Source organism: Eschrichtius robustus, chromosome 21 (assembly GCF_028021215.1).
Source record: "Eschrichtius robustus isolate mEscRob2 chromosome 21, mEscRob2.pri, whole genome shotgun sequence".
NCBI lineage: Eukaryota > Metazoa > Chordata > Mammalia > Artiodactyla > Eschrichtiidae > Eschrichtius > Eschrichtius robustus.
In genome coordinates, this window is record NC_090844.1 from 18,250,713 (window position 1) to 18,265,746 (window position 15,034).

Here is a 15,034-nt window from a genome sequence, read left to right on the forward strand (position 1 = left end):
CACACATCGGTATATGTGTTTCATTTTAGTAAAACTTTAAAAATTAAATTCGGGGGTCTTCAGAGCATAGTCAGTAATAAATTAAAACAAGAGTTCAATCTCACATTGTTAAATTCTCAGTCCTTATCTTACTTGACATATGAGCCTATCTGTCAACATCGAGTGCTCCCTCCTCCTTGACACCTTCTCCTCCCCAGGCTTCAGGAGCCCACATTCTCTTAGTTTTCCTCCACTTCACTAGTCGTCCCTTCTCAGTCTCCTTTGCTGGTTCCTACTCATCTCCTCAACTCTCAGTGCTGGTCATCTTTGGTCCTCGTCTCTGCTCAATTTACGTTCACTCTCTTGTTGGGACAAATGTATCCGATGTTAAGTCTTTAAATCGATTTAAATGCTGAGGACTCCCAAATTTACTCCTCCCGTCCAGACTCTCTTCCCAATGCCAAGCTCATCTACGCAACTGCTCACTCAGCAGCTCTGTTTCCATGTCCACATAACACTGGTGATCTACGGTCACCCCATCCCCACCCAGCTCCGCTCTACCTACATCTTGTGCATCTCAGCTCATCTCCATTCGTCCAGTTGCTCAGGCCAAAACATTGGAATCGATTGGCTCCTTCCTTTCTTTCACAACTCACAAATGTCTGTCAGGAAATCCTGTTGTCTCTAAAAATAAATGCAGAAGCTGGCAACCTCTCTCCCTTCCCACTGTCCCCACCATGGTCTGACACATCATCATTTTCTCACCTGGATTGATGACGTAGACAGCCCAGAGTACGCAGCAGCCAGGATGATCTTTTTAAACGTAAGTCACAGCATGTCACTGTGCTACCCAGCACTCTGCCATGGATCCCCATTTCACCCCAAGTAAAGCCGAAATTCTCACAATGGCCTATGAGGCCCCATAATCTGTACCTTTTCTGCACCTCTCTGACCTTGTCACCTACGTCCCTTCCCCCTGCTCACACCCCTCCAGCCAAAATCACCTTGTTCCTCCTCTAACATGCTCACACACTCCTGGCCTCAGGGCCTGCATACTGCCGGTTCCCTCCGCCTGAGATGCATTTCTTCCCAGTGCAAGCATGGTTCAATCCCTCAGCATCTTTGAGTCATTGCTTAAATTCCCTGACCATCCCACCACACACACACACACACACACACACACACACACGCACACACACACACACAGACGCATGGATAAAAAGATGTGGTCTATATATACAATGGAATATAGCTTGGCCATAAAAAAGAATGAAATCTTGCCATTTGCAGCAACATGGATGGACCTAGAGTGCATTATGCTAAGTGAAATAAATCAGACAGAGAAAGACAAATACTATGTGATTTCACTTATATGTAGTATCTAAAAAACAAAACAAATGAACAACACAACTAAACGGTCCTAGATACAGAGAACACACAGGTGGTTGCCAGAGGGGAGGCTGGTGGGGGGAGGAGAGAAATAGGTGGGCGAGATTAAGAGGTACAAACTTCCAGTTGCAAGATAAATGAGTCACAAGTATGCAAAGTACAGGGTGGGAAATATAGTCAGTAATTATGTAATACCTTTGAATGGTGACAGATGACAACTAGACTTATTATGGCGATCTAAAAACTAAAAAAGGAAAACTTCACTGGCATTCCCAATCATTTTTGCTCTGCTTTTTGCTTTTTTGTCATGATACTTGGGACCCTCTAACACATTATATAAGCTACTGTGTCTCTTATTTGTCCTTCCTATCCTCCAACTAGAATGTAAACTCTAAGGGCCGTTAACAAATATTTTTGAAGGAATGAATGAATTAGAGAGGTACTCAATAAATTATGGATGGTTTGAAATGCATTCAGTTCTTGGATTTTAAAATTGCTTGCTAAAACGCAAGTTTATGGGGGCCTACAAATGAATTACTGCTCTCCACCCCCTCCAACCGACATACAGCTCTCAGTTCTGCGTATCATAGTTTTTAGTACGTCCTAGTCCTGGAATAAGCTGCATTTCATTAAAAATATGCTATAATTAAAACCTTGATTAAGTCCAGCTGGTCTCTGCCCTTCATCCCGTCCCACTAATGGACCTCCCTGGAGGTCCCCTGTATAATCACTAGTCATAGTTAAAGCACATAAATCCCTTACTGCCTTTCTTCCTACAACATGTCACCTGGAGTTGGCCACCAAGTAAAAAACCTGATCACATATTAGTCCCTGCAATTCAGAGCAGGCTTGGGACTTACAGTTTGAGGCTCATAACATTGAAATCTTTTTCTTGGTGGGTAAATGGTACCAGGTGTCTCTCACTAGGGCTCAGCATCAGCTGTTTCGGAGCAGGCTGTTTTTCCCACTATCATATTCCCAAGGTGAATTATACGGACATTACAGAGACTGTACTTTAAGTTGCACCATCTCTCACATCCCTACCAATTTGGTGAAAAGCCACACTTCAGATTCAGCCACCTACTACCTCTCCTGAGATGACCTTCGGGCCCCCAAAACCATCAGGGACACAATCTAGTCTGGGTTTTCAGTCACCTCATTCTAAACATACTCATTCAAATACAGTGAAAATCCATTTTTTACATAATGCAATAAACAGAGTCAGAAATTTAATTTTATCTATACATATAAGAAAATAGATAAGCATTACAAAGCATTCTGGTCTGCCAAATTTCACCGAGTTATAATCAAATAAATCTATAAAGTTCTTGGAAATATATGAACTGCTTTTTACAAGGACTGTATCTATTATAAGATGACCATGAAGATAAACAAATTACCTTGAAACTATTGTACTCTTTGGATATTTGGTTTTAAAGGATGTAGAAAAAAAGGTTTTTTGATTATTGCTTGGTGTTTATTTTACTGATGAACTGATCTGGACCATTCTGTTCCTTTAGGGTGGCGATGCTAGTGAATAAATCCAAAGAGGTCAAAATAGTTTAAGTATAGCAGGAAAGCTTAATTGACACTCTACATGAGGAGAAATTTCAGGATACCATGGAGAAATACTGGCAAAGAAATAAAGCTCAGTCATCTGTAAAAGCACTTCTCTTTCATTTGCATTTAAAAATGTAATCAACAACATATCTAAAATGAACTACCATCAAGTATGCATTTTAGAGTGCAGAGAAGCGCTAAGATGATAAATACAGCAGATATTTTTGCTCCAGTGTCTCCCAAATAAAAATGGATTTTTAACATTTCTGGCACAAATATTTATAATTGAATTTAAGTCATAGTCAGATGAAAAGTCAAATTAGGAAAAATGATACACAAATGTTTCAAATGTGATTTAATTTTAAAGGAAAAATTTCAGGCAATCATAGCCGGTTACTTAATTGCTAACATATGCTTCTTAAGAAATCAGGTCATCTACCTCCTCCCAGCTGCCCTCACCCCACCCCCTGCCCTGCAAATTCCACCCTTTTCCATTCTCAGCATTTGACTGAGATAACAATTAAGATATCACAAAATTACCCTTAAAAGAATTAGAGAAAAATATTTCAACAATGTTTAATGGACTATTAAAGAAATTAATTCAATTATGTTATGCTTTTACTATTAATTCTCTGTTATATATCTACATGGTAATATAAAATCGTAGGCTTCCACATACTATTAAGACTATCTTTCTAAACAATCTTTGTAAAACTGTTTGCCCAACGGAGAACATTAAGAATCTATGGCAAATCTATCATTTTGCAAGTAAGATGAGATAGTATTTCTCCAGTCATCACAATGTTGGAGTCTCAGGGGACCCACGAACTCACCACTTCCTAGAGGAAAGAAGGCTGAGAGATGTGATACAACAGTCAAAATGCATGAAATCAGCAGTATAAATTACAACATGTAAGTCCTGGTTCCATTTTTCTGAGAAGAAAAACCATAAATTTTCCATCAAGATGAAAAAGAAAAACAAATGAAACAAAGATCACTGAGAATCTTCTCACTGAGAACTCTCCATCTATACTAATCTCTGGAATATTTGTCCTTTTGGTTTGTTTGGTTTTTGTCCTCCTGGCACTTCTTCCTACCACGGAGGCCAAAGAGATCAAACACCTGCTCTTGCTAAATAAACCCTGTTGCCTGGGGTGTGGGCACACCAACAGGTCAGCCAGCTGACGCTCCCAGAACCATCCTTATGGAGACACAGGGAGCAGGGGTGGCTCCAGTGCTCGGGATGGCTGGCCACTAGGGCAGCAGCTCCTGCCAACGGTATGACATCAGCTCTGCTTCACCCATCTTCTCTTGGTTTCTGCTTATTTTCTAAGCTGGGTTCTCCAGTCTTCTCATGGATTCAATGAGTTGTGTTCAGCAAGTTCTCACATTTACTCACCAAGTCACGGGCCCTAAGCTGAGAGCAGAGTAAAAGTTGCCCGAGCATTAGGTAAGAAATGAGGCAACTGAAACAACCACGTAGCACGTAGCTGAGGCAAAAATTACTGGTCATAATCTCGCTCTGAGATGTTTATACGTGGTAGATCGATAATATGATTAGCCAGGCATTACTAGTGAAGCGCTCTCCGTCAGCTCGTCTCACCTGCCGTATTGATCGCTCTGATTTAACACTGGCACAGCAACCAACTCACAGGCTCCCGGGACTGGGGTGTTTCATTTTCCATTTCTCCTTCCTGCCCCTGTGCCACGCGAGCCGCATTTTGAAAGTTACCAACCCTTCTCCTCATGCGCAAGCTGGAGGAAAGGCTTTAGTTTTGTTCTGTTCTGCTTTTCCAGAGGCAATTTTTCCCCTTAGCTGTGAGGAAAAGATGTCTATTCAGTTCTCCTCTAAATCATCTCTGGGGAAAAAGTGCCTAGCACATAACAAAGGTTCAATAAACGCTTTTGAATGAACCCTGCTCAAAACCCTCTGAAGCTGGCCTCTTTCTAACCTTGCGGAAATGCACCTTCTCTAGAGACAATTATCTTGACTTAAGAAACCACTCCTTCAGCTTCTCCTTAATTACTGGAAACACTTGAGCAAGTATTTATTTTGAGAGCATGGACATGGCATTCTCAGTAAGCCTTTGAAAGTAAACTTTTTTTCTCCACAACAAAATTTAAATTGAGTTTTGACCTCTAGACCCTCTTCTCTTACCTATTTACATTATACAATTGTTTCATAAAAATCAAACACATTAATTCATTCGACTTTTAGTGAGCACCTCTGCATGCTAAGTACCATGGTAACTGCTTTACCTATGTTATCTCTAATAGGATTTAATAGCAAACAGTAATGCTGCATTGTCCAATATATAAATTAAAAAGTTTTCTGACACACTAAATGGAACCAAGAAAGCATTAAGCAGAGTCTTTTTTTCTCCTTTCCTACTGACCATTTATATTAAAGTCAAATGGTACATAGGTCAAGAATTTGGAGTATATCACATTTTATACATTTGAATTTTAGATTTGAAGAAATGTTGAATTCTTATCCCTCTATTTGGACAATTAAAAATCTTGAAAGTATTTGATAATATCAAGAAAAGTTAAAGAACTAATATATTTTAAATCAACTGTCAACAAGAAATAATTTCTAAGTATTTAGGCATTAAACATTTAGCATGTGTACATCTATGGATGTGCTTTCTGTGTCATTTAAAACTATTTTAATAATTATAGATGGTAACACTTGTATTCTCAAGATCATTTGTTAGTAGTTTTTTCTAAAATGTTTTAATGTCCTGCATAATTTTTAAAAATGATAGTTTACCAATAACAAAAACACAGTTCTTTCTCTGTGGGGCTCAAATTCATTTCATGATGGAAAACAACTTAGAGCCCCATTCAGTCTCCATCCTTGAACGTGCAATGGCCTTGAATTAATGGTAGATCACAACAGAATCCACGTATGAGGTTTTATATGTTTTATCCTTAAAGATATCCTTAAAAGAAGGAAAACGTAATTTTCTATCTCCTAAACTGATCCCTAAGTATGTAGACTAATTCTTTGAATTCTTGAACATCTTCAATAATCACTGTGGAATATAAGAGGTTGCAATCATTTCTGAGAGGTGTTTATTAATAATAAAGACTGCAAAACCATGAGTAAAACCCCAATATTCTAATGGTCTAACTTCTAACATACTCCAGGGTCAGCAATCTATTGCCCAAGGGCCGTCTGGCCTGCTGACTATTTTTATAAATAAAGTTTTATTGGAACACAGTCACACCCATTTGTTAAATTATCTAAAGTTGCTTTTGTGCTACAACAGTCGTGTTGAGTGGTTGTAACTATCTGGCCCAAACTATAAACCCTTTGAAAATTGTGAAATCATTATATAAAGGCTGTTTCCCTTACTTTCAGAGCTGTGTTAACTCTTATTAAACAACAACAATAAAGTTTAATGGACTTGCTAAGGGACTTCATTGGGCTAGAGAGATGCGGTGAGGGGTTTGCAAGGAAAGGGAGACATTTTAACATTTGTACCACAGAAGCTGAAGTCACATTGGTTAATTTGGAAAAAGGACATAGAACTGGTAGCAACTCTTGGACATTTAATGTCTGCATCTACAAATGCCAGAGACAGTTGGCCTAAATGATCTTTAAGCTTTGCAATCTTCATGATTCTCTGAAATGACTTCAGTAAATCCATAAGCAAACTCAGAACCATATGAGCACCCAACTTAATAATAAATGTTTCATGGCACCTGCCTAAGGTGAAGGCAGGGAAGGAATACATTTTAGAAAAGTGAAAACCAAAATTATTAAACAAGGGTATGTTGAGCTTTCTGGTACTATTCTTGAAACTCTTCTGTAACTTTGAAATTATTATCAAATTAAAAGGTATAAAAATAGTTAAAACAATTTTAAATGTTAGCACTTAAAAGGGAAAACTTCAGTTACCATATTCAACAAAGTTAACACAGCGACTGCCATAATGTTTCTGGAAAACACATAAGCCATGCTTAGTACGTTCCCTGAACCAAGCATGCCTGCAGATTACCGTCATTCCCTCTATTCTGCATCCTAATTACCCACCTTACAAATTTTACCCTTTGAATTTATCTTACTTTATGGAAAATGAGCTAACTAGTAATTAAAGGGATCAAAAGACAGATAAGACACAAAAGAAGCTGGAGTGGAGAGAGTAGTAGGAGGGAGAGGGAGGGACTAGAAGAGACCAGTTAATCAATTAACTAGATAAACATGTTCTGAAATGATTACAAATAGCAGCAGCTCTGTATTCTCTCTTCTTTGGTAGACTAGGAAGGAAACTTACCCCAAATACTTGACTCTCATACAATATATGTACATCCCATATATTTTTTATGTACACATATTCCAGAGATATGAGTTTATTTTTTCTAAAATACAAACACTAAGCAAACATTATGCTAATTGAAAAAAGTGCCTAGAGAGCCACACACATCCACATTGTTAAATATAGAAACTAACTGTAATGAGAATCATTATCTCCAGTTTCCAAGGATACCAGGGTAAGCACTACTCCTAAATTGCAGTTAATTCAGCAAAGGGCACAAAGTAATTTATATTCAGGGTCATCTCTGCTGACAGCAGATACAGAAGCAAGGCCAGGGTAAACCGCCCTGTTTTTCTATTCTGTTTGTTACTCACTCTAATTCCCAACCCCCAACCCCCATCCTCTGGTCCCAACCCTGGCCAATGTTTTATGGGTAAAATTTGGAAAATCTGATGGTAAACGGCAACTTCCAAGAGAAACAGAATCCACAAAGGGCAGGGCCATCAGAGATGTGAATAATGCTGGGGGGTAGGGAAGGTTGGCATTCCTCTCTGCTTTGTTTGTGAAAAGGAGAGAAGCCTGGTTTTGTGTGCCTGCCACACTAGTGGCCCTTTTCCCGGTGCCTGTAAGGGAACTGTACAGTTAATTTCAACTTCCCACCCAACCAAGGCTATCCAAGCTTTTAGAGCTTACCCCTCCTAAACTGCCATAGCGTCTAGAATCATTTTCAATTTGCTGTCTTCTTGACTCTAGGATCTAGACTTTTCATACGATTACTTACAATTTGTTTCTATAGCTTTAATAGAAAAACTACTTTCTGACAACTTCAGAGAGATTGCCTCTGAATCATTTCGTTGTTGTTTATTCAAGGCTATTTGTTGATTGCTTTCAACATGACAGGCATTGTACCAGGCGAGGGAGGCAATGACGAGAAGTGACATGAGACTTCATTTTTGATCTCCAGGGAAAGTATCAAAAACAGGCCATGTCACTTAGGCAGTTTAAAAAGAGGCATTCCCCCCTCAGTCAAATTTTCACTTACTAAAATAGTGATGTGGATTTCATGGATATTTTAGATTTACCTTAAACTTACAGAAATTAAAATAAAAATATATAAAATATATATAAATAATATCCAGATAAAACAGCGGTTTTCCATTTAGCTCCTCCCCCATCACCTGTCCACTCAATACAGTAAGACATCCTATGTAGAACTCAGCTGGGGCAGAGGTAATCGTAAGGGAAGAAAAGCTCTCCCAGCCTTCATGTGTTTCCTCCTGATGGGCATGAGACTGCATCAGGCTAAGCTTCTTAGCTTAATGTGATAATGTAGGTGAATAAATTGCCTGTTTTGATAACTGAGGCCTTCTGAGACTTTCCTCTTTTGCACCAGTTACAGTAATTGAAACTGCTCACTGCTTCTAAGAGAAGGAATGAAATACAACAAACGTTTCTAATAGTTATGTAACATTTCAGTATACCTCAATAAGGCAAGTTGTTTTCGTATTAACAGTTAATACAAAAAGTACATGTTTCTGAAAATTTTTTCCTATACATTTTTGATGACTTGAATGCTACATACTCAGTTGCACTGTCTTGATGATTTCGGTACCCAATCCTTTTTTTTTTTTTTTAAAAAAAGCTACTTTTGCACTGAAATATTGTTTCTAAATTCAACAAAAAAAGTAATAACATCAAATTTTAAAACTATATGAAATGGGAAGTTAGTCTCAATTCTGTTAAAAGTTATGTCAGTAATTATTTTGCTGTATTATTCTGACACCTATCATTTCTCACAAGGGGCAACATTTTGAGGTAAGATGGCTTCAGAGAAGATTCTATGTCTGAATCTTGCAGCTTGCAAAACGCTTAAATTGAGAAGGTTCAACTAAACAGGCCACTATTTAACCTTTCTCCTGGCCTCACCGGAAGCAAGTGCTCCGGAGGGCGAAAACACAAAACACAAAAAGCGTTCTCAAGTCACTGGCAGAAAGGTCATCCTCTGGTTTATCACCTTTTCTGACAACACGATGAGCTTTCACAAAACCTCTAAGGTAGAAACCGGCTTACATTAAAGAACAGAATTGTATTCCCTAATCGTGCGTGATCAACTTTTTTTCTTCTCATCTTCAGCGCTGCAAATACCCCATCCAACCGATTCTGGAGCCTAAAACTTGGACTTGAGCCACTTGGCTCTCTGGATGAAAAAACATCAGATGGTCGCCTCCTTTTTCCCTTCCATTATTCTAACATCTAAATTACGGTCTTGCGTACTGCATATATCTCCGAAAATACTTTATAGTAGCTCACCACCCACCCACCTCCACCTCCTCTTCACTAGCAAGTGTCCAACTGGCAATGCTCAAAGATCATAAAGGCAGCAAAAACGCCCCTGAGGGCTGTCACCAATTTTTAAAAAGTGGATTAAGGACAACCAGAAACGGGCAGCTCTGACACGCGAGGCCACCGTCCCCCGCGCGGGTCTGGCGCAGCTCAGATCCTGGGCCCAGCTCGGAGCCCTCCAGCCTCCAGCGCAGCCTCCCCGGGCCTCAGCCCTCGGCGGAGGCTGGGGCGGCGGACACCGCCGTTGTCCCGGGTGCCGTCCTGCCGAGGGCGGGGGTGGCTGGGCTGCGAGAGCGTCGGGGTGGAGGTGGCACCGTAACCGGAGAGTTGCGAGGGGAAGGCGACGGTAGCGCGAGCGGAAGGAGGCTGCCCCGAGGCTGTTTTCGACCGCGGCGCCGGCCGAGAAGCAGCCAGTTGGCGGCGCCCGGGACGCGACGGGCTGCGGGGTGGGGAGAGCGGGCGCGCGGCGCCGCGCGCTCGGCGTCCCCGCGTCCCGGGACTGTCGAGTGGGCGGCGGAGGGGGCGAGGGGCGAGCGCAGAGGCCGCTGAGTGGCCGGGCCGGCCCTCCGGGGGCGGGGGGAGGGCCGAGCGCGGGCGGGGGCGCACTCACCTATGCACAGCTGGATGGCGTAGGCGTAGTAGGACCAGCCGAGCAGGAGGCTGATGAACACCACGGGGATCCAGTACAGCACCCGCCGGCACCGCCGCCTGACGCTGCCCGGGCCCGAGGGCGCCATCTTCCAGCCGCATCCACCTGCCCAGCTCCGCCGCCGCCGCCGCCGCCGCCGCCCGCGGGCCTGGCTCCAGGGCTGGCTGGCCGCGCCCGGCGTCCCCGGCGGGACGGGCCCGGGGGCGGCGGCCGGTTGCGCCGCGGCCACTGCCGCCGCCGTGGCGCTAACTCCCCATCCCGCAGCCCCGAGCCGGCTCCGCGGACTCCCGGCTCCTCCGTCCGGCGGAGGCGGTGGCTGCGAGAGGAGGGCGCGGAGGAGGCGGAGGCGGTGGGAGCCTCCGCCCCTCCTCCGCGCGTCCCGCCCGCGCCCCAGCCCCCCCGCGGCCGCCTGCCCGGCGCGGCGCGCTGCGCCCTCGGGCGGCCTCTTGCGGCGCTCCGGGCCGTCCCCGCTGCGCCCCGGGGCCTCGCGCCCTCGTCGCTGGGCACCTCAGGGGCGCCCGAGGCGGGGAGTGAAGGCGCCCACCTTGGCCCTCCCGCCCCCGGCTTGGCCCCTGGGCTGGGGCGAACGCGCCGGGCAGGGGGCGAGGACCCTTGGCGGCGGACGCGGGCCGCGGAGACGCGCGCGGGGCAGGGCCGGGGGGGGCAGTCCCGGGAGTCGTGCGCACTGACCGGACCCCTTGCCGGCGCCGCGCGGAGGGGGCGAGCCGCCACCCCTGGGGATGCGCCTCGACGAAGTCCTTAGGCGCCGAGGCCAACGTCCCTGCCTCCTGCTAGGAAGGGAAGCCTCAACTTGCGGGTCCCGGTCAACAGGCGGGGGCCAGCGAGGGCGGGGCTAGTGCTGCAGACCCGGAGGCTGGCGCGAGCGGCCGGGGCGCCTCTTTTGCACGCGGCGGTTTTGGAGGACGCGGGAATGCACCACCAAGAGGGGCTGCGGGGCCGAAGTCCGCCGTGCACTGTGCGTGAGGAGGAAGCACCTTGGGTTGTGAATCCAGAGACCACCGGAGTTAGAAACACAAATCATGTGCTCTGAGAATTTGAACTCTTTTAAGCCACTTGGGGATTGTAGGAGCAGCCATCTATCTCCACCAACGCCTCCCGCAAGGCCGGGGCTTCTCTCGGTGTACGCTTTTTTCCCAGCCGGTTCTTCACTACAGTGTTTTCTTTTGTGGTGGCAATTCTCAACTTAGCATACAGCTGGTTCTAAAGTGCTAAAAACCCCGAAAGAATCCTGAAGGTAGTGAGACTGAAGGCCCGGCTTGATGGTTGCTGAAACGGAAAAGAAACGAATGCTTCCGAGATTTTCTTTCTCCTTTCCTCTGATTATGAGCGCACCTGACTCCGCATGGAAGCACCCCAGTAAATGGAGTGTCTCTGAATTATGTGCATAATCATTATATATAATGTGCCCGATTTTAACATTAATGAATATATGTGTGTACACCACACAGCAACCATATTGGATGAAATTACTTCGTATTCATCTGTAGAATGAACAGATAAAAAGAAGTACTGGGGCTTCCCCGGTGGCGCAGTGGTTGAGAATCCGCCTGCCAATGCAGGGCACACGGGTTCGAGCCCTGGTCTGGGAAGATCCCACATGCCGCGGAGCAACCAGGCCCGTGAGCCACAACTACTGAGCCTGCGCTTCTGGAGCCTGTGCTCCCAGCAAGAGAGGCCGCGATAGTGAGAGGCCCTCGCACCGCAGTGAAGAGTGGCCCCCGCTTGCCGCAACTAGAGAAAGCCCTCGCACAGAAACGAAGACCCAACACAGCCAAAAATAAATTAATTTAAAAAAAAAAAGAAGTACTGATTTGCATAAAGAAATTTAAGCTCTTATGTCTTTGTGATTATCTTTCTGAGATCATTTCTATCCCAGTGAATCACTGTATATTGGTATAACGCCTTATACCCTTTATGGATATCCTATAGGGTAGGTTAATATAAGAACATAACTTCCTTGGAATCCTCAGCTTTTCCCATGGATATCAAATTTATGCTCCCAGTCCGAAGACTCTAAAAACAAGAAACAAAACTTCGTGCCAGGACTGAGATACCTCCACAAAATGAGAAAATCAGTGTTGAAGGTCACTGAAGAATTCTAAGGAATGAAAAGTAAGGGATCAATTTTCCCATACTGGAAACAGTGGAAGAAAGCGCAGAGTGTGCCTCTTTAGATATTAGATGCTATAGCGCCCTGTGCTGCTTCTCTGCAAACAGTCTTACAGGGTCTTGAGATCAGAAATGGAGAACATTCGACAGTTTTCACATCTTTTAGCCTTTTGGAAGAATATGCAGGTGTAACATCTTTGAAGGAGGCTACTTTTTTTTTTTTTTAAAGATGCTTTTTTAAAAAAATTGTATTTTATTTTTGGCTGCGTTGGGTCTTCGTTGCTGCACGCAGGCTTTTCTCTGGTTGCGGTGAGTGGGGGCTTCTCTTTGTTGCGGTGCGTGGGGGCTTCTCGTTGAGGTGGCTTCTCTTGTTGCGGAGCACGGGCTCTAGGCGCGTGGGCTTCAGTAGTTGCGGCATGGGGGCTCAGTAGTTGTGGCTTGCGGGCTCTAGAGTACAGGCTCAGTAGCTCAGTAGTTGTGGCGCACGGGCTTAGTTCCTCCGCGGCATGTGGGATCTTCCCGGAACAGGGCTTGAACCCATGTCCCCTTCATTGGCAGGCGGATTCTCAACCACTGCGCCACCAGGGAAGCCCCGAGGCTACATTTTTATTACGTATCTAACATGTTATTGTTCATATTTATAATAAATATTTGTGGAATAATCGCAACCTATTTTGAGTCATTTTAAGAGTGCTACTATTACTGAGTTCTCCAAGGGTATCACTCTTTTTTTTTTTTTTTTTTTTTTTTATTTATTTTTGGTTGTTTTGGGTCTTCGTTTCTGTGCGAGGGCTTTCTCTAGTTGCGGCAAGCGGGGGCCACTCTTAAGCGCGGTGCGCGGGCCTCTCACTATCGCGGCCTCTGTTGTTGCGGAGCACAGGCTCCAGACGCGCAGGCTCAGTAGTTGTGGCTCACGGGCCCAGTTGCTCCGCGGCATGTGCGATCTTCCCAGACCAGGGCTCGAACTCGTGTCCCCTGCATCGGCAGGCAGACTCTCAACCACTGCGCCACCAGGGAAGCCCTCCAAGGGTATCACTCTTACCTAAAAAAAAAAAAAAGTCTAGCTCGGGAATAATTGTCTCTAAAGCCACATGATGATAGGATTTAGCTCTGCCTAGGCTCTAATTAGGCATGAGTATGCATGCACAAATGTAAGCTCTTTGGAGAGTAGCCAGTCTCTAGATATTAGGCTCTGATGAGAGTGGAAAGGTAACTTTAATTTTTAGGACTAGAGAGCCTTTTTTTTTTTTTGGCTTTATTTAGAGCTGTGCATCAACAAGAAAACAATTTGAAGGTCATCAACCGTTAAGAAGAAACTTCACTGGAGACTTACTCTTAAGAGAGAAGTACAGAAGGTTCAACTCACCAATTTTAGATACCCAGTAAGTCATATTATGAATTCCATGTAATAATTTTGATAAAACTGCTACAGCTGTTTATGAAAAAACGAGTCAGTCATTGCAAAGGAGGGAGAGGGTAACACAAAGGCAAAGAAGAAGGGGATGGCCAGGCAAGCATCAGGGCAGGGGAGCATCTGAGAAGAAGAGCGAGTCCCCCTGACCTGGCCCACTCAGTCCCTGAGAACCGCAGCTCCGCCCTTACCAGACCTCTGCCTCCATGCTCCACCCACTCAGCAGTTTTATGGAAGTCATTCACTTTTCAAAACCCCTATCATCATACCCTGACCCCCACATAGGAAACGATCTTTCTCTTCTCCAGTCAAGATCTACTTTGAAATAGTCCCCAGATTCTTCAGTCCCCAAACCTCAAATCTGTCTTGCCATCCCGGTTAATACTCCAAATCTTCCTCCTACTTCCAGATCCAGGTTAAAAATGTTTACTTATTGCCTTTCATAGTATGAATCAAGAATAGCCTGAACCAAGCCCAGGGAGCCCCTGGACCCAGCCTGTCTCTGGGGAGCCTGGACCTCCATTCATGCTGCCTATCGCAACTTCATCTCATCTTTTCAGCCATACCACCTTAGAGCGGTCTGAAAAAAATACCGATAGATCCTCTTTCATTGTTTTCCTAAACTAAGCTTATCAACTCTTTCGGGGGGCGGGGGGGGGGAATCCCTTTAGAAGTCAGAAGTCCATGACATCAAGGACTCCAGTGTTAATTTGCATTTTCGTAATAGTGGCCAAGATATTCTCTGTGGGACCTTAATAGTATGCCCAATCCACGCATCGTTTCTGGACACAAGTAACATAAAAGCAGTCTTAGTGAACTTGGTTTAGGGAATGTGGTTCAAAGTGCTGCTAAGATACACTTTGGTTCTCAGAGATTTATAGTTTGTAGTCAACCTGGCGTGGAATGGAATGGAATATAATGGAAGAGAATTTCAAAGTCCTAAGGATTATCTGGTGGATTGGATTAAAATGTTAGGAAAACAGTAAAGTGGGAAAAACTCTGGCAAACCTTGCCTTTCAAGCCCTGTGGGATCTCTGTGGTAGTGTTAATAGCATCTTGCCACTAGGCGGCAGGCGCACACCAAGCGGTGCAGCTCTCCTGACATCTTTCTGTAGAGATTTCGATAGAATCAGCCACTAGTTTAACCAAGCCCATTATAAATTATGAATTATAACTTCATGACCAATTATATATACTTATAAATAATTATAATTGTTATATTTATACAATTTTATGCTATAATTTAGTGGCTAATGACTAATAAAAACCATATTCAGAAAATTGAAAAGAATGCAAATTGCTCTGTTT

General features: G+C 44.3%; 1 protein-coding gene across 3 annotated transcripts in view; it reads right to left on the minus strand.

The window, feature by feature from the left end:
- The window catches only part of ZDHHC2 (zinc finger DHHC-type palmitoyltransferase 2), a 67,349-nt gene extending 56,991 nt beyond the window's left edge, over nucleotides 1-10,358 (minus strand). For 2 of the 3 annotated variants that reach the window (XM_068532105.1, XM_068532104.1), the window contains exon 1: nucleotides 10,147-10,358. In XM_068532105.1, coding sequence (XP_068388206.1) covers nucleotides 10,147-10,273 — 127 coding nt within the window. In that variant the 5' untranslated portion in view covers nucleotides 10,274-10,358. The remainder of the gene's footprint in view (nucleotides 1-10,146) is intronic. The other variant, XM_068532103.1, reaches the window with a different exon arrangement.
- Between the last annotated feature and the right edge of the window lie 4,676 nt (nucleotides 10,359-15,034).